We start from the raw sequence: 20194 nt of genomic DNA, 5'->3' as shown, positions 1-20194 counted from the left end.
GGAGCTACATGCACAAAGCAGGCAACATGGATCATCTCTGAAAAGAGGCAGCCTCACGATATATACCTCAGAACAGAAACACTGCAAATGGATCATATTTTGTGAGTAATTAACAAGATATCAAAATAATGTCATACAAGTGAAGAAAATCACACTTGCATCACAGCTGAGCTGACAGCTCTTGTCACTCACAGTGTGGGCCCATGGGACATTTCCCCTTAACCCAGAGAGAGCTGAGCTCCCTGGCTAGTTAGCTGAGCAACTTGGGATTATATTAAGTGAGCAAATGGCCAGAAACCTTCCCAACTACCCTCCCCACGACTACAGAGTGGGGTTCTGGGGCTGGTGTTGAGATGTAAATGCAGTCCCAGCTGCGTGCGAAGAATTCGAATCTCAAGGTCAAGAGTGAGAGGTACTTGACAAATTCTTACACTTCATATACACCTCATCTTTGAATTAATTCATTTTTCCTACAAATCAACAGAATGTTCACAGGGGGAAATTATTCCGTGCTGAATAAATAAAGTCCATATGAATGAACTTTTCATTTAGTAGTAATTACGTTTTTTTAGTACGTCACTATGAGTTATAAATTAAAACCTGTTTAGCCAGAGAGGATAATTTTACAGTTAATGTTTAAAACAGAATTGACTAACTGAATTTACTCCATGAAGAAGGCAGGTTTTGAAAGTTCTACCAGATGTAGATATAACTTTGTTTTTTTTTTTGAGAAGAGTCTGGCTCTGCTGCCCAGGCTGGAGTGCAGTGGCACGATCTCGGTTCACTGCAAGCTCCGCCTCCCAGGTTCACGCCATTCTCCTGCCTCAGCCTCCTGAGCAGCTGGAACTACAGGCTCCCACCACCACGCCTGGCTAATTTTTTGCATTTTTAGTAGAGTCGGGGTTTCACCGTGTTAGCCAGGATGGTCTCGATCTCCTGACCTCGTGATCCGCCCGCCTCGGCCTCCCAAAGTGCTGGGATTACGGGCGTGAGCCACTGCGCCGGGCCAGATTACCACTTTTTAATTTTTAAATCTGTAGCACTTATTTATTCACTGAAAGTAAATACCAAATGTACTAGGGCAAATTGTATGTAGAAATATTATTTTTCCAGGTGTGACCCTATGATTCTCAGCCAAAATCTTTGTAAAATTATGGCACAACTAGCATAACTGTGGTTGTAATACTTATTTGAATTAAATGTTTTTCTTGTCTAACCTCCATATTTCATTGAGTATGTCCTTCTGCACACATCTTCATCCATCTTTATGATTCAAAATTTTCTAGAAGAAATTACTTTTTATTTTCTCTGCAGAACATGTGGGGTTGGATGGCTGATGAATAGTAACCTGGCAAATTCCTCTGCCTGGAAAAATATCATCCAACTGATGGGTGTGTGGTTGCGAAAGCGAGCTTGATAACTATTAGCTGAGCAACTTGGGATCATATTAAGGTAAAATTCATAAGGTGTATGTCTTCTAATAAAATACTATCATTTAAAAAATGCTATTTATTCCATTAGAGATGCAGTTTTGTTTTTTTTTTTTTGAGACGGAGTCTCGCTCTGTCGCCCAGGCTGGAGTGCAGTGGCGCGATCTCTGCTCACTGCAAGCTCCACCTCCCGGGTTCACGCCATTCTCCTGCCTCAGCCTCCCCAGTAGCTGGGACTACAGGTGCCCGCCACCACGCCTGGCTAATTTTTTTTTTTTTTGTATTTTTAGTAGAGACAGGGTTTCACCATGTTAGCCAGGATGAAGTCGATCTCCTGATCTCATCATCCGCCCGCCTCGGCCCCATTACAGGCGTGAGCCACGGCGCCCGCCCAAGATGAAGTTTTCTAATCCTCATAGTAATTACGACTCCCTCTCGAAAGATAACAACAACAACAAAACAGAAGGGAAAGCTTTTTTCCAGCTGTCTACATTTGCCTTCTTCAACTTTGAAAACAGGCAAGCTAAAGTGACCTAGGATGGCCCTTACCTGTCTGTGATGCCGCAGGAGTCTATCTGGAGGTCCCTGAAACTCCCCAGCGCCCCCTGCTGTACTGAGATGGGATCCACCGCTTTGTCACCAACGGTGATGAGCCTCAGGCAGCCCTGAAACCCTCCCAGGGGGCTTTTACATCCAGAGCCAGAGCTGTTGTCCAGGCAGCCTGAATATGAAGACAAAAATAGGACAAAAGCAATAACTATGACAAAACTATTCCACAGTATTTACTATATGAAGACTGCTGCTCCCGCTTGTTTATGGACATCGGTATGATGCGATGAGCTTCACCATTCATTAGAGAGGTGAGAAGGGGCAAGGTTAGAACTGATCAAATTTAAGATAATACCTGGAATTCAGAATAAGAAATTATCAGGGAAAATTCAGATCTGAAATTCCTATAACAGGAATTATTTCCCAACCAAGTGAAAAGAGGTTTGGCTTCTTTTGTGAAATCTCATCTAAGAAATAATCATGCATTTTAGCATCATGTATTATTAAGTGAAAAAAATTAAAGTGGAGGTTAAATTCAAATAAATGAAATCATAGCCCAAATTTTATTTAGGATATGCTGTGAAGTGTGAAAAATGCTACCTGAAAATATAATTGTGTACGACCATTTACCTAAAATATGTTAAATATCTACCCTATAGGTGTTTTTGTGTGTTGCGATGTATGTGCATTTGGGAGTATTTAAAAACGTATTTTTTTATACTGACTGGGTGGAAATACCTAGATTTGCTTTTCTAGTAATACTTTCTTTGGTATTAGGTGCTTTAGTCAAATATATAACTAAAGATTAAATTCTAATGTTAACAACAACACAAAAAGTAACAGGACCTAACACACTGTTAGGGTACATAAGGATAAAAATTTGCAGTCCAGAATGTTCTATGAACAGAAAGAGATAAAATAGACATTTGATTACTTCCAATATTAGAAGTTAAATATTAAAAGTTTCACCACAACCGTCAGCTAATTTCACCTAAATTATAAATGGCAATGCTTACGACATCATTTCCCTTTACTATGTGGGCTTGTTTCGTGAAACAAGAACAGTACTTATAAGAAGTAGTGGTGAGTGCCTGACTTTGACATAAGCAGTATTACTCCACACCAGTCCAAGCATATAGGAAAGTAGTGTCTTGAACTTACTCCCACCCTCTGAGTTACAATATATAACCTAATAATGGAACTCTAATTCAAAGTTTGAAAAGTAAGGAAAAGGATGAAAGTACATACTCTAGTTAAAGAAAACACAATAATTGTAAAATCTTTTTATTTAAAGACAACTGTTTGTAGAAAGAGTCATATTAATTCAGAATAAAATTATAAGGCATTTGTCTAAGTCAGGAGTCTGCAAAGGTTTTCTGTAAAACGCAGATAGTAAACACTTTTGGTTTTGTGGGTCACACCTGGTCTCTGTTGCACGTCTTTCTTGTTATAACCCTTTAAAAATACAAAGCAGGGCTGGGCGCGGTGGCTCACGCCTGTAAACCCAGCACTTTGGGAGGCCAAGGCGGGCGGATCATGAGGTCGGGAAATCAAGACCATCCTGGCTAATACGGTAAAACCCCGTCTCTACTAAAAATACAAAAAAAAATTAGCTGGGCGTGGTGGCGGGTGCCTGTAGTCCCAGCTACTCGGGAAGCTGAGGCAGGAGAATGGCGTGAACCCAGCAGGCGGAGCTTGCAGTGAGTTGAGATGGCGCCACTGCACTCCAGCCTGGCCAACAGAGCGAGACTTCATCTCAAATAAAAAAAAATAAAAATAAAAATACAAAGCAATTATTCATTTGGGCTTATATAATATGCCATGGACCGTGATTTGTCTACCTCTGATCTAAATGAATACTTAATTTTAACATACAAATATGAAAGAAGCACCTCATTTCATAATGGTGTAATGCCAGTGACAAGAGAAATTGAATTAATAATTAATTTAATTGTATATTATGGAATTACATAGCTTTTGAAAAATTTTACCCTTTGCCTTATTTTAAAAAAGAAGCCTGCTTATATTGATTCTGTATTGTTTCTTTCAAACTTGTGAGATATAATTTCTTATTTTCTTTTCCCAATCATTCAAATATTAGGTATTAAACCTAATATTAGGTATTAAATCTAATATTTGGCATGACACTTTGAGTTCATGCAAATACCCTTTTCTCCAAAGATTATAGTAAATATACATCAATATTTATCACTAGAGGATTGAGTTTTCTTTACAGTGTTCATTAAAATGAAAAAAATGAAGTATAGAATTTGTACTTATGTGTTTTTCATTGATCTCTCTTTGACCTTGTATTGTTAATCACTAGCCCAATTTCAAAAAACAGTCAATGAAGATTCCTTACTGGAATCAATGAAGCACCTCTCAATGCCTGTCCTCTTATTTCCTCCCTAAAAGTTCCATAAAAATTAAATGTTGTGTTTAGATTTCTGTTTTAATAACTGAAGCTTTATCTCTTTAACTTTAATATTTTCTGCTTTAGATTCCTAAAGTAAAAGCCTCCCTCATATTTAAGGCTTCTTTTTAGCTTATCAAAACTTTATACATAATCTCACAGACACTTGGAAGTTTAACATTTAACACCATATTTGTTTAAAAGTTTGAAGACTAAAATCTTTTATATTTTTTATTTATAAAAGAAATATACGTTTAAATGGTACAGCAGAACCTTCTGAAGAATGGAATAGAGAGTGAACTTTGTATAATTCTACTGCATCTCACTAATCATTAAGAAATAAACACCTTAAGTTAAGAATTAGGATTATTAATTCAATAAATATTTTCCAGTAATGAATTATAGGAATACCAACAGTTCTGCTAATCTTTCTTTCACCATGTGGTGTTTCCTGACACATAACTTAGGTTATCTTTTTTTTTTGAGACCTGAGTCTCGCGCTGTCACCCAGGCTGCAGTGCAGTGGTGTGATCTCTGCTCACTGCAAGCTCCACCACCCAGGTTCACAGCATTCTCCTGCCTCAGCCTCCCGAGTGGCTGGGACTACAGGCACGCACCACCACGCCCAGCTAATTTTTTTTTTTTTTGTATTTTTTTTCAGTAGAGACGGGGTTTCACCATGTTAGCCAGGATGATCTTGATCTCCTGACCTCGTGATCCACCTGCCTCGGCCTCCCAAAGTGCTGGGATTACAGGCGTAAGCCACAGCACCCAGCCAGGTTATTCTTAAAAGAAAATGAATTCAATAACTCTGTTAGAAAAAAAACTAAAATAAATCCAGGTGTCCCCCAAAAAGTTATGAAACTTTCAGGACAAATTCTAATCATAAAGTACTGCATGGATATGAAATCGAACAAATAAAGATATTAAGACCCATGAAAATTTTAGCCCGGTTATTTTCATTTGTGTAAGCATATGAGGTTGGCAAGAAAATTGTCACTGCGTGTTATTGCAGTGACAGGCTTCAATGCAGTGCTGCCACAAGTTCTCGGTCTAGCAACTTCCTATAAGAAGGATGTGAGGATTGGTGATACAACAGTCAATTTTATATTCTCAATATCATGGAAGGAGGCATGGCATTGAATAGCAGAAAGATTCCATAAAGGTAAGTTTAAAAGAATTTGACCTTCAGTCAATCTCTATTTCAGGCATGAATGAAAAAAAATGCAGGCTATATGCACAACCTGCAACCGTACAGAGTGCTGCTTGAAAAACACTTCAAAAAGATGAAATCACAGACCAGAAAAAAAAGAATGGACAAATGACAGTACAGAAGATAAGTCTGCATCTGCGAATTAGACTTTCTCTTTCTTTCTCTCTCTCTCTCTTTCTTTCTTGACAGAGTCTCACTCTGTTGCCAGGATGGAGTGCAGTGGCACGATCTCGGTTCACTGCAACCTTTGCCTCCCGGGTTCAAGCAATTCTCCTGCCTCAGCCTACCCAGTAGCTGGGACTACAGGCTGCCGCCACCATGCCCAGCTAATCTTTGTATTTTTAGTAGAGACAGGGTTGCACCTTGTTGGCCAGGCTGGTCTTGAACTACTAACCTCAGATGATACACCTGCCTCAGCCTCCCAAAGTGCTGGGATCACAGGCGAGAGCCACCACGTCTGGCCTAAACTTTCTATTAAAATAAATCTAGTGAGATCCAGAAATCCAGATCCACCAGTGATTTGTTCCAAGTCTCTCAAAGTTTCTTTGGTGCAAATAACATTTTCCATTTATCTGGCATCAGGAAATTGGTGGGTTTTTCTTCTTCTTCTTCATTTTTTCATATTAACCTGGCTACCCATGGGTAGAGTCAGCAGGGCAACATTAAACTGAAAAAAAAAAGATGTCCCCATACGATGGCCTGGGAGTGGAGACCAGTGACTCAAAAGCAGAAGGCAGGTTCCAAAACGTCAAACTTCTGCAGTCTCAGCTTCAGGTGAGGAAGGCAGCTCTCACTCAGGCAAAGAGCCAAAGTTAGAAACAGTGCAGCTCTTGCCCCAGTCATTGACCTAAAGCCAGGCGGCTCCTCAGATTACCTGCAAATTGGGGACACACCACGGCATGCAGCAGCTGGGCTGAAGGATCCTGCTCCCAGTGGGTTTTTGCAGGGGACGTTCTGATTCCTTTAGCTGACGAATATGATCCTATGTTTCTTTATGATTATGAGAAAGTAGTGAAGTGCCAAAGAGAGGAACGACAGACACAGCAGGAGCTAGAAATACGAAAGGAAATAGAAGAAAGGGAAAAGAGGCCTAAAGACAGGCAAGAAGTTAGGGGAGTTCTGATCAAGGCAACCAAATCCAGATTCTGACGAAGGGAAAGATTAGGAGCCAGAGAGGAGGAAAAGAAGTAGGGTGGAGCTGCCATTGCCCCTCCCACTTCTCCGGTAGAGAAAGACAAAGAGTCACCCCGAGATTTTCCTTATGAAGAGGATTCAAGACCTCAGTCACGGTCTTCCAAAGCAGCCATTCCTCCCCCAGTGAAGGAAGAACAGGACAGACTGAGATCTCCAAACCGGCCTAGCAGCTCCTTCCTCGCTAACGTGGTGGGAACAGTGGCGCACAACATCATGCAGAAGCGCGGCTTCCGGGAAGGCCAGGGCCTCGGGGAGCACCAGCAGGGGCTGCGCGCCGCCTTTCCGGTGGGGAAGACCAGCAAACCAGGCGGCAAGATCATCGTGGGTGACGCCGCAGAGAAAGATGCATTGAAGAATCAGGTACAAATCCACTGACTGAAATACTTGAGTCCTACTAAGGTGGTCCTACTAAGGAACATGGCTGGTGAAGGGGAGGTGGAAGACGACTTGGAAGCTGAAACCAGGGAAGAATGTGTGATGACGTATTTTTCAGTTGATATGGTTTCCTATGAGACATAGCATCATTAAGGATAAAATAAGTGAAACTGAAAAGAGTATAATCTAGTTTTCATAATGAGTTCATTTTGTTATGCTTCTTTTTCTTTTCCATTGTCAATTTATATTGGCTCAGAGAAAACAGGCTTGATGGATAAAGTCCACGGTATTTCCCAATTTTGCCATGAAAAATATGGCAAAGTTGGAAAATGTGTGACATGTGAAATTCCTAGTGCCCCTGATGATGAAGCAGTACAGACATTTTTAGAATTTGAGAGTTGAGTCAGCAATTAAAGCTGTTGTTCACTTGAATAGAAGATCTTTTGGTGGACAGGTGGCAAGAGGATGTTTTTACAGTTTGAACAAATTCAGGGTCTTGGATTTGGTGGAAGAAGTTTGATTTTAAGAACTAGAGAATGAGTCATCTCTGATGACCCTTAAATGACCAGCAGGCTGAGAAAAGAAGGAAAAAGGTCACAGCCTCCATGGCTGTTGGATACTGAGACTCTTGGAAAGACTTTCAAGGTATACGTTGATTGATCCCTTCTCATTTTGTGGTTTTTAAATATTGTATAAAAATCCAAATCCTTTTTAATAAATAAATAAAATGTGCAGCTGACTAGTTTCAATCACTGATAGATGTTATATTGTAGGAATGAAGTTACTGTCTGCAGCTGTACATATTCAGGCCATTCTAAATATATAATCTAGTTAGGAAGAAAATACTGTGCATTTTATCCATCAAGCCTGTTTTCTCCAGGCCAGTATAAAACAAATGGAGAGGAAAAAGAAACATAATGAAACGAACTCATTATTAAAACTGGATCACAGGATTAATTTTAATCTTTTCAGCTTCACTTATTTGACTCTTAGTGACGCTATGTGTCATAGGAAACCGTATGAACAGAAATATCCCAAGAAGTAAATTTGCTGAGAAAACAGAAAAGGGCTTCTTAGTCTCTTTCAGTACACTGCACAGCATTCAAGAAGAATTTGGGTCATGTGGTCTTTAAATTACTAAAATGAGTAATGAATACTAGCAGAACCAAAGGCTGTTTCTATGTGAAGAAATGATCTATTTGGGGTTTATATACATCAGTAAAATTTAACAACCAGCTTATGCTGTTAAACATGGTGGTTAGAGCTGGTGTTTCCCGAAGTTTACTATACAGATGGGTAAATAAAGTTACAAAAGCACACACAAGGAATGCAAAATTCACTGGAAAAACTAGGTATGTTAAGAATATTTTAAAAACTAAATTTTAGGCTGGGCATGGTGGCTCATGCCTGTAATCCTGGCACTTTGGGAGGCTGAGGTGGGTGGATCACCTCAGACCAGCCTGAACAACATGGCAAAACTCTACAAAATACGAAGAAAAACAATAACAACAAAAATTAGCCAGGTGTGGTGGTGCAGGCCTGTAGTCCCAGCTACTCCAGAGGCTGAGGTGGAAGAAGTGCTTGAGCTTGGAGAGGCAGAGGCTGCAGTGAGCTGTGATTGCTCCATTGCACTCCAGCCTGGGCAACAGAGTGACTCCCTGTGTAAAAAAAAAGCAAAACAACAAAACAAACACCCCTCCCCTAAATTTTATAAAGCAAATCTAAAAGCGAAAATGAAAATTGCCTAACAATAGCAAGATGGGACAGTAGAACTGATAAACTGTGGTATATTCATATAACAATATATACATTCTTTTGAAAAATTAGCAATATTTTTTAACTGTACATATATGATCTATTTCACGGTAAAAATGAATAAAATTATGATACGCATAAAAATAACTCAAAAGCATTTCTAACATTATTAGCATGTATATATTTATGGAAATGGGCTCTTGAATAACGGAACGTTATAAAATCTCACCTGTAGAATTTAAACCCTAAAGGTGATACTATATTTATACTTTGACAAATCATTTTCTGTAATCAACTTTATTTAGTATCACTTAAAAAACTGAATAGTACTTTCATTCTTATCCCTTTTAGTGCTTCCTAAATATTTTACTTTTGAAATGACAGGTCTTGGATATATTGGCTTATTTGTTTTTTGTTATAAAATCTGTCATCTATAGCAAATGTTTTAATATAATTTGAGGCACATATGCACACCTCGGAATATGAGGAAAGAAAACAATCAAACTTTGCAGATTGACATTGTCTGTTTTCATAGTTGCTCTGTGGAAAGTTTGCTCTGAATGACTGTCAGAGTTTAGAAAATGAGTTTTATAATTTCCATGCTGACAGCCAATTTTAGGGATGAATTTTACTTTTTTTTTTTTGAGACGGAGTCTCACTCTGTCACCCAGGCTGGAGTGCAGTGGTGCAGCCTCAGCTCACTGTACAAGCTCTGCCTCCCAGGTTCATGCCATTCTCCTGCCTCAGCCTCCTGAGAAGCTGGGACTACAGGCGCCCACCACCATGACCAGCTAATTTTTTTTTTTTTTTTTTTTTGTATTTTTAGTAGAGACGGGGTTTCACCATGTTAGCCAGGATGGTCTCGATCTCCTGACCTTGTGATCCACCCGCCTCAGCCTCCCAAAGTGCTGAGATTACAAGCGTGAGCCACTGCGCCCGGCCGAATTTTACTTTCATATTGTGCTGTCTCCAACATAATTTTAAAACGATTCTGGAAAAAAGATAGTAAAATGCAAAACTATACTAATACTCTCAGGAAGCACCTCAAGCATTGATTAGCAAATGTATCTTATTATTTACAGAGTTAAATGACATTTCTAATGACCAAGGATTTTCTGAGTAAACATCCCTGGGCAGAAGATTTATTGCACCCTTCTGTGACCTCCCCACTCTGACCGCCCTCTCTTAGGCTGCAGTGTCTCTTGGCTGTACTCAATCATTGACTGAGCTGGCAAATATTCTGTTTATTATTGTCTAGGAAAGGCTGATGCGCTCCCTGACTTAGTAAAATGTTTCACTGCATCATTACTGGGCAATAAAAATCAGTTGAAATAACCGACTGAGTAAAACTATTAGTCACTTTGGGCAAAGCATGGCCTTTCTTCATGCGGCAGTGGGAAATCAATAAGATGCTCCAGAGGAGCCAAGGCTCCGGGGACACCTGTATGGTGCAATAAAACCAGCACATAAAGCAGTGAAAAAGGTAATGGCACTCATTTAGCATTGTTACAATTCCGTTGGGCACAGTGATGAAGGGACGCTCCATAAAGGGTGGTCTATTTAAAATCGGCTCCTGAGTGTGATTTTTTATTTAGGCCTATCTGGAAGACATGCATTCCAGTCCTTAATTTGTAGTCTTTTTTCAACAACCCCATGAAACAAAAGGGATCCAGCATGATGATCCAGCATGGTGATACATAATGATACTGTTTTATTTACCTGGAATTTGGTAAGAGAGCAGATTTTAAATGTCTTCACTGCCCTCTGCCATCAACATGGTAACTATGTGTGGTGTGATGGATGTGTTGATTAACTTGACTGTAGTAATCAGAACACAGTGTATACCTATATCAAATCGTCACATAGTATACCTTGAATATATAGAATTTTTATTTGTCAAATAAATATTTTAATTTTTTAAAAAGGATTTATGGCACTGTAGCAGCAGTGGGTGGTAAGGCCTGGATCAGGCTCAGCCCCAGGTGGGAGTTGGGGTCAGGGAGGAACCCAGTAAGCAGCTCTGGCCTTGCAGGTGTAACACTCTAAGCCTCTGTCTTCCTGAGGCGTTGTTCCTGCGTGTTGTCCCAGCGTCTTCCCTCTCTGTGTGTCTCTGCACCTACATTTCCATTTTTCATAAGGACACTGGTCATATTGGATTGCAGCTCACCTTAATGACCTCATTTTAACTTGATTACCTCTGCAAAGATCCTATCTCCAAAAAGGTCACATTCTGGGTTCATATGAATTTGAGGGAAAACAATTCAATCCATAATATCATCTCTGAAATAAGGACAACTTTACTTATGCATATACAATTTGGGTTGTGGCTGCTGCATATCTATTTCAAATGGGTTATGGGCTCTTCTCATACTTTCAGGTCAAAGGGGACTTTGGAATCCATAGTGTATGTATGTATGCATGTATGATCATGGATCAGCCTTCCCATTTCTGCCACTGTGTCCCTATATGGTTCATGATCATGTATGTTACTTCACTCGAAGGCCATACACAATCCAAACAAAACAAAACACAGAAACTGTGTTGGCTATTTTGACTTTCTGTTGAAACTATTCTCTTTGGTCATATATATATTTAAAAAATATTTTATTATATATATTTAAAAAAATATATATATATATATATATATATATTTAAAAAAAAAATATATATATATATATATATTTTTTTTTTTTTCAAGTGATTCTCCTGCCTCAGCCTCCCAGGTAGCTGGGATTACAGGCACCCGCCATCATGCCCGGCTAAATTTTTTTTTTTTTTAATATTTTTGTAGATACAGGGTTTCACCATGTTAGCCAGGCTTGTCTTCAACTCCTGATCTCAGGTGATCCGCTGGCCTCAGCCTCCCAGAGTGCTGGGATTACAGGCGTGGGCCACCACACCTGGATATATATCTATATCTATCTATCTATCTATATATAGATAGATAGATAGATATCATCTTTTTCAGTATATTCTCAGGGTGTGTTTGAGGAAACTCTTTCTTTTTTTTTTTTTTTTTTTTTTGGCCATTGTCCAAGGGTTTAGAACTGAATGGGAATGTCTGTAAATGGATCTGATGGAGGTTGGAATGTGTATCAGCTTTTCATCATCACTGTAACAAATCACTAAAACATTCTCTGTATTATCTCTCACTTTAGAAGTGTGGGAGGGCTGGACTGATGACTCTGCTTATAGTCTTACAAGGACAAAATCAAGGTATTCTTGGGCTCCTTATGAAGGCCCTAGGGGAGAATGTGTGTCCAAGCACAGGTTAGAGCAGAATTCAACTTCTTGTAGTTGTAGGAGTGAGGTCCCAATTCGTCACTGGCTGGTAGTTGGGGCCTCTCAGCAATGTCAGGCTGCCTGCATTGCTCTTCATAGTGCCCAGTTCATTTTCTAAACCAGCAATGGTGCAGAAACATTCTCCTGCTTCTAGTTTCTCTGGCTTCCCCTCACCCACACCTCTCTTCTGTGTCTCTTCTGCCTCCAACCAGAGTTAAATCTCTTAGGTGCTCATGTGATTACACTGAGCCCACTGCATGAATCACGATCATCTCCTAAGGTCTGCAACCTTAATTACATCTGCAAAATCCCTTATGTGATGTAACATATTCACAGTTTCCAGGGCATCTTGGAGAGTCATTCTCATTCTTGCTGCCACAAAATATTCCTCATTCCTTCATGAAATGTTGTTTGCTTTCATATATTTGTCTCTAGAGAAGCATCAGGTATTTTCTCAACATCCCTTCATGTTAAAAACCCTCAACAAATGAGGCATTGGAGGAACATACTTCAACATAGTAAGAGCCACCTATGACACACCCACAGCCAGCATCATACTGAATGGGCAAAAGATGTGAAGCATTCCCCTTGAAAACTGGGACAAGACAGGGATACCCTCTCTCATTATTCCTACCCAACACAGTACTGGATGTCCTCGCCAGAGCAATCAGGCAAGAGAGAGAAATAAAAGGCATCTAAATAGGAGAAAAAGAGGTCAAACTGTCTCTGTTTGCAGATGATATGATTCTATACCTACAAAACCCCATCATCTCTGCCCAAAAGCTTCTCCATCTGATAATCTCAGCAAAGTTTCAGGATACAAAATTAATGTACAAAAATTAGTAGCATTCCTATATACCAACAACATGCAAGCTGAGAGCCAAATCAAGAATGCAATCCTATTCGCAATGACCACAAAAAGAATAAAATACCTAGGAATACAGCTAACCAGGGAGATGAATGATCTCTACAAGAAGAATTACAAAACACTGCTCAAAGAAATCATAGATGACATACAAATGGAAAAACATTCCATAATCATGGATAGGAATAATAAATATGGTTTTTAACCATATTGGGCCATACTGCCCAAAGCAATTTATAGATTCAGTGCTATTCCTATCAAATCACCAATGGCATTCTTCAAAGAACCAGTAAAAACTATTTTAAAATTAATATAGAACCAAAAAAGAGCCTGAATAGCCAAGGGAATCCAAGGCAAAAAGAACAAATCTGGAGGCATTTCGTTAGCCAACTTCAACCTCTACTACGAGGCTATAGTAACCAAAATAGCATAGTACTGGTACAAAAACAGACACACAGACCAATGGAACAGAATAGAGAGCCCAGAAATAATGCCACACACTTACAACCATTTGATCTTCAACAAAGTCGACAAAAACATGCAGTAGGGAAAGGACTCCCTATTCAATAAATGGTGCTGGGATAACTGGCTAACCATAAGCAGTTCCTAGACCCCTTCCTTACACCATATACAAAAATCAACTCAAGATGGATTAAAGAATAAAATGTAAAACCTGTCAGGTGCAGTGGCTCATGCCTATAATCCCAACACTTTGGGAGGGTGAGGTGGGAGGATAGCTTGAGCCTCAGAGTTTGAGACAAGCCTGGGCAACACAGCGAGACCTCGTCTGTACAAACAATAATAATGATAATAATAATGATAATAATAATAAATTTCCTGAATGTGGTGGCACGTGCCTGTAGTCCAGGCTAATCAGGAGGCTGAGGCGGGGGAACCTCTTAAGCCTGAGAGGTTGAGGCTGTATCGTGTCATTGCACTCCAGCCTGGACAACAGGTGAGACTCTAAAGTCTCAAAAAAAAAAAAAAAAAAAGTAAAGCCTATAACTACAAAAACTCTGGAAGATAACCTAGGAAATATAGGAAATGCCATTTTGGACATAGGACATGGCAAAAATTTCACGACAAAGACACCAAAAGCAATTGCAACAAAAACAAAAGTTGACAAATGGGACCTAATTAAACTAAAGGGCTTCTGCACAGCAAAAGAAACTATCAACAGAGTAAACAGACAACCTACTGGAAGAAAATATTCACAAATTATGCATCTGACAAAGGTCTAATGTCTGGAATCTATAAGGAACTTAACAAGAAAGTAAAAAAAAACCTACCCCATTAAAAAACGGGCAAAGGACGTGAACAGACACTTTTCAAAACAAGACATACATGTGGCCAACAAGCATATGAAAAACTCCTCGGCATCACTAGTCATGACATAAATGCAAATCAAAACCACAATGAGATACCATCTCACACCAGTCAGAATTGCTATTATTTAAAAGGCAAAAAATAACAGGTGCTCGTAAAGCTGTGGAGAAAAGGGAGTGCTTATACACTGCTGGGGGAATTATACATTAGTTCAGCCATTGCAGCAAGCAGTTTCGTGATTTCTCAAAGAACTTAAAGCAGAGCTGCCACTCGACCCAGCAACCCCATTGAGTACACACCCAAAGGAGTAATAATCCTTCTACCATAAAGACACACAGACGTGCATGTTCATTCACAATAGCAATGACATAGAATCAACCTAAATACCCATCAACCGTAGCGTAAAGAAAATGTGGTACATATATACCATGGAATACTATGTAGCCATAAAAAAAGATGAGATAATGTCCTTTGTAGCAACATGGATGGAGCTGGAGGCCAATATCCAAAGTGAACTCACACAGGAACAGAAAACCAAATACCATGTATTCTGACCTATGAGTGGGAGCTTAATATTGAGTACCCATGGACACAAAGAAGGGAACAATAGACACAACTGCTCATTACCTGGGTGATGGAATAATCTGTACCCCAAGCCCCCATTACATGCAATTTACCTATATAACAAACCTGCACATGTATACCCCTGAATCTAAAATAAGTTTAAAAAAAAAAAAAAGAAGCATCACGTATTTTCTGAAGGAAATGGGAATTATATATGAATATACATTGTCAAAGACCATAATGTTTGAGATTTTCTATTGCTTATTTCATTAGTTTCTTTATGGACCTATTCCATCTGAGCTAGCAGTTCTGAAAACAAAGTAGTGTGGATCAAACTCTGTCATCCGTTTCTGTCATAGAGATTACAGCCCTCATCCTGAAGGAGGGACAGATTTCAGTCCCATCCTAATTAAAAAAAAAAAATCTCTGTTCCGTTTACTGTTTTTTTCTACTTGGTTTGGAAAATTTGGTTAGAGACAATTGTCGATGCCACATATGGCTGAGAGCAGGTATAGGAGGCATCCTGGTGCTCATACTCGGAAACCCTTAAGTTGGCATCATCCTCAGCACATGAAATTTCTCAGATCACTAACAATCTTGGAACGATGATGATTCCTTAAGCCAACTTCGCTCTTCTGAAAAGGCTGGCGGGCATGGCTGCATTTCTCTGAGGACTCCTATGTCATCATCCACTCAAGATACATCAAGGCATCAACTAATTTTAAAAATCTTGGCCTGGCACAGTGGCTCACGCCTGTTATCCCAGAACTTTGGCAGGCCGAGGCCGTCGAATCACAAGGTCAGGAGATCGAGACCATCCTGGCTAACATGGTGAAAACCCCGTCTCTACTAAAAATACAAAAAATTAGCCAGATGTGATGGTGGGTGCCTGTAGTCCCAGCTGCTCAGGAGGCTGAGGCAGGAGAATGGCGTGAACCTGGGGGGCAGAGCTTGCAGTGAGCCGAGATCGCGCTACTGCACTCCAGCCTGGGGGACACAGCGAGACTCCGCCTCAAAAAAAAAAAAGAAATAAATAAATAAAAATTTTAAGCTCTTCAGGTTTACTTTGTGTCTGCTTAGAGGAAAAAAGCATCCAACTACAGATATAAATGTATCCATTAATAAAAGGTAAATGGAGGCACAAAAGTTTATTTGAGCTAACAGTGATTCATGAATCACTGTTGAAGCAGCTTCAAATGGGAACTGGTTCAGGGATCCTTTCAAGGGAACAAAAAGGGACAGCTTCTGTAAGGTAAATATAGTAGCAAATTTTTCACTGGTTGTAGTTATACAATTGCCTTATTTGGTTTATCCTGCTGGAAAGTCTCTAGTTATGTAAGTTAATTGGCTTCTGATTGGTTAGCCTTGAGTTTGACTTTTTTTTATTTTTAAAGCCATTTACAAGAAATAGCTCAAGTTAAGTTTTGCTTATATTGGTAAATCAAGCAAAGTTAAGGCCACTTACAAGGCTTTGTCTGGTCAGAGATAGCTCAGGCCATTTTAATTTTCTTTAACAATTTAAATACACCTGTGTACCACAGGACAGCTCAGTGAAGTCTTTGAATGTCTGTGGCTGTGTATTTGGAAAAGTACATATTCTTTGCGAAACACCACAAATACTGATGAGGTAGAATGCAACGTATAGGACTGCATGTATATAACAAGTCTTCTATTACTAGATCTATATTTCTGTTTACATACAATTTTCATTACTAAGAAAGGTCGAATATATTTACCTTTCCAGTAAGAATGACAAGTAATTAAGTTACCTCAGTAACACCTCAGTGTTTAGGTACAGTGCAAGTGGCTCTCTGTATCTGTGTCCAGCATGGAATTTCGGACCTAGTTGAAAACTTTCTTACTTTAGAATGAGTTTTCTTATCATATATGTGGTGATATGGGATGATAACAGAATGCTGTAATGTACAGGCATCCATGCCCCCATGTGACAAGTTTTCTCATGTGATTGTTTCTCTTAACTGTGGTTTCCAGATGTAAAAGCTTAATCTTTGGACTCACAGGAGCATTCTAGAATACATAGCAGGGTTTTGCTGTTACTCCTAGTGGTCCTTTTAATTTAAAAAAATCCAAACTTCCTTTATAATCAAAAGATCCACTTGTTTCCATTTCTTTAGCTGTATGAGTTCTCATAGTCACTTTGGGCTGCTATTAACAGAATCCCATGAACGAAGTGGCTTACACAACAAACAGTTATTTCTGTCAGTTCTGGATGCTGGAAAGTCTAAGTTTGAGGCAAAGCAGATGCAGTGTCTGCTTCACAGACCACAGTCTTCTCCTTATAACTTCACATGGCAGGAAAGGCAAGGGAGTTCTCTTGGGCCTCTTTTATAAGGGCACTAATTCCATAATTCCATTCATGAGGGCTCCACCCTCCTGACTTAATTACCCTCCAAAGCCTCCTGACACCATGACTTTGGGGGTCAGGATTTCAACATATGAATCTGGGGTGGGGAAGCAAACATTCAATACTTTGCACCAGTGTAACACCAATTATACTGGATTCATTTAATATGCTTATCTCCTATTAATTAATATTTGTTTATTATTGTCAACGTTTTGAAAGTACTTCATAATCAGTATAATATTTCCTATTACGCCTTCTCCCTGTAAAAAATATTTATCCATCTATCTATAAACTGAGCTGTGTACTAATAATGATTCAATAGTATAGATTTAGATGTAGGCTTATATATATAAGTAATATTTTATGTAAGCCAATGACTTCAGATAGTATGATTTGTTTTGTTTTTACAAGCTAACTGTTAGAAGTATAAATGGATTTATCTGTTGTAGAGATATGATTATGATATTGATGTTTGAAAGTTTCCACTTATTTACTATGTGTAGCTCAAATATATTTTTCTTTTAATGTTAAATGAAAATATGAAGTTATTTAAACAGCAAGTAAACTTTCTGCAGATACTTATTTTTGTATTGGGAAGAAAAATTGATTAAATGTTTCATGTTTTTTACAAATTCAAAAGGTATTAATTTCATGGCTAGAGAAATTATTTCTTAGTATCAACTTGGTTTAAATTTGACTAAGACTCAAAATGCAAAGCAATAAAGATAAAAAGTGGTTCCACTGCCAGTGTCATTCAGTTGCCTTCTCTTACCTCCAAAATAATAGGTGTCACCTGAATCAATGAGCACAGCCACCAGGGCCTGAATAGCTGTGTCATCGTCCACCACCACATTCATATGGCTCCACTTAGCAGATAAGGACACAGAGTGCCACTGCCCATCGTTTAATCCAGCACCTGGAGGAAATACAGTCAGTCAGAGACAACTCTAAATTATGAGCTCTGGAAACACTTGAAAACAATTTGATTCAGATCACTGAATACGTCAGAGAAGACTGGTATTTACATGTTCATGTATCACTGAAAAAAAATTAACCACCTATCTTTAATTTAAAAATTTCAGTTATTACGAAAATAACACATGAATAAAAATATTACTCTTTCTGAAGAATCACTGTAACAAATTCTGGTAATTTGCTTAAAGTAACTAGAATTTAATTATCAAATATATACATTAGGAGCCTTTACAATGGGATAAAAACAACACAGTTTGGTTCAATCTTCAAATGCAAAACTTACTTGCTTTACTGAATCTAACAAAAATATTTTACAAGAATCAAGAAAGTGAGTTGATAAAAAATATGTCAAGAATGATTGTGAAAAGTTTTTTTTAGAAAAAGTTGACACATAATTGCACAAACTTATGGGGTGCAACAGGATTTGAAATGGGGGAAGATCACTGGATGTCTGTCTTACTGCACCCGTTAATTAAGGTAAACCCTGCTTTCACTGTCTGAGCTATTTTACAGCCCTATAAATTGTAGAAAACTGATAGTAATGCAAAATGACTTGTACCCATAGAAATACAAATGACTTGTGCCTGGCGAGATGCAGTTGGTTACTGAACCATTTCATATCTGTCTGTAATTCATTTTGACATTTCTTATCTGCCTGTATGTGCAGTACTTTGAATTATCCTCCAAACTGATTGTAACATCTTACTGGTTTCTTCATTGATTAGTTAAAATCTTTAACATATATTCGTGTGTTTCTGAATTAACACATTATGATTATAGATATAATTATACTGTCTTTTAAAAGTTATTATTCGCTGGGCATGCTGGCTCATGCCTGTAATCCCAGCAGTTTGGGAGCTGAGGCGGGCAGATCACCTGAGGTCGGGAGTTCGAGACCAGCCTGGCTAACATGGTGAAACCCCATTTCTACCAAAAAACAAAAAATTAGCTGGGCATGGTGGCACTAGCCTATAGTCCCAGTCACTTCGGAGGCTGAGGCACAAGAATCACTTGAACCCGGGAGGTGGAGGTTGCAGTGTGCTGAGATCACACCACTGTACTCCAGCCTGGGTGACAGAGTGAGACGCTGTCTCAAAAAGATAAAATAAAATAAAATAAAAGCTATTATTTAATATTTGATAAAAAATGCTTAGGAAAGAACTGGAGTTGTACTTTATATATGTACAATATTTTTATATATTTACACTCACATCCACATTATTTTATGATTCTTAGTAGTAATTATGAAATCAATCTTGTCAAATAATTTGGTAACATAATGAATTGTAATGGCAAATTTAAATGTTAAGGTATTTAAAATCACTAGAGGTATTCCGTGTTTTCTTTTACCTGGTAATATTTCAAAGACACATGCCAATAAATGGGCTAAAAATAAGATTAGCTTCATGAGGCCTATTAAATTAACTCTGCACTGAAGTTTAAAATTAGGCCAAGATCGAAACTATTTCAGAAGTTACATATATCATAATAAACTTTAGACTAATAGAAATTTTCCTATAAAGTTAACATTTTACTTGATAGTCTTGGGAAACCTGTAAATTATTAAAAATGACTCTGTGCTTGATTTATTTTTCTTCCTAACGTGTATCTATGTGAAGTTAGTATATTATTAGCATTTCAAATGTAGTACTTCTTAAAAATTAAACATTAACGTTAATATTTTAGTTTTCCCTTTTAACCTTCAGTGATGTATGAAACAGAAACAGAAGTAGTAATAAAGTGTAAGGAAATAAATTATTCTTTAAAATCAACCAAGATTCTGGATGTCTTCAATGTAAAACTAGGCACTGTCTAAATACAATCTCGAGGATTATATGATTCTGCAGGTCTCTGTGCCTTTTACCTTCTTTGAATTTTTTTTTTTTTT

The 20194-nt window shown here is 38.5% G+C and overlaps 1 protein-coding gene and 1 pseudogene across 1 annotated transcript in view; one reads left to right on the top strand and one right to left on the bottom strand.

Moving 5' to 3' along the window:
- LOC100439741 (contactin associated protein family member 3) overlaps window positions 1–20194 on the bottom strand; it is a 104066-nt gene that overhangs the window by 78412 nt on the left and 5460 nt on the right. Inside the window, 2 exon segments of the mRNA XM_063714134.1 lie at window positions 1980–2151; window positions 18104–18247. Of these exon segments, the coding sequence (XP_063570204.1) occupies window positions 1980–2151; window positions 18104–18247 (316 nt within the window).
- Window positions 2013–18261, top strand: LOC100439376 (splicing factor 45-like; annotated as a pseudogene).

Source organism: Pongo abelii, chromosome 13 (assembly GCF_028885655.2).
Source record: "Pongo abelii isolate AG06213 chromosome 13, NHGRI_mPonAbe1-v2.0_pri, whole genome shotgun sequence".
Classification (NCBI taxonomy): domain Eukaryota; kingdom Metazoa; phylum Chordata; class Mammalia; order Primates; family Hominidae; genus Pongo; species Pongo abelii.
This window is presented reverse-complemented; position numbering and strand designations above follow the sequence as displayed.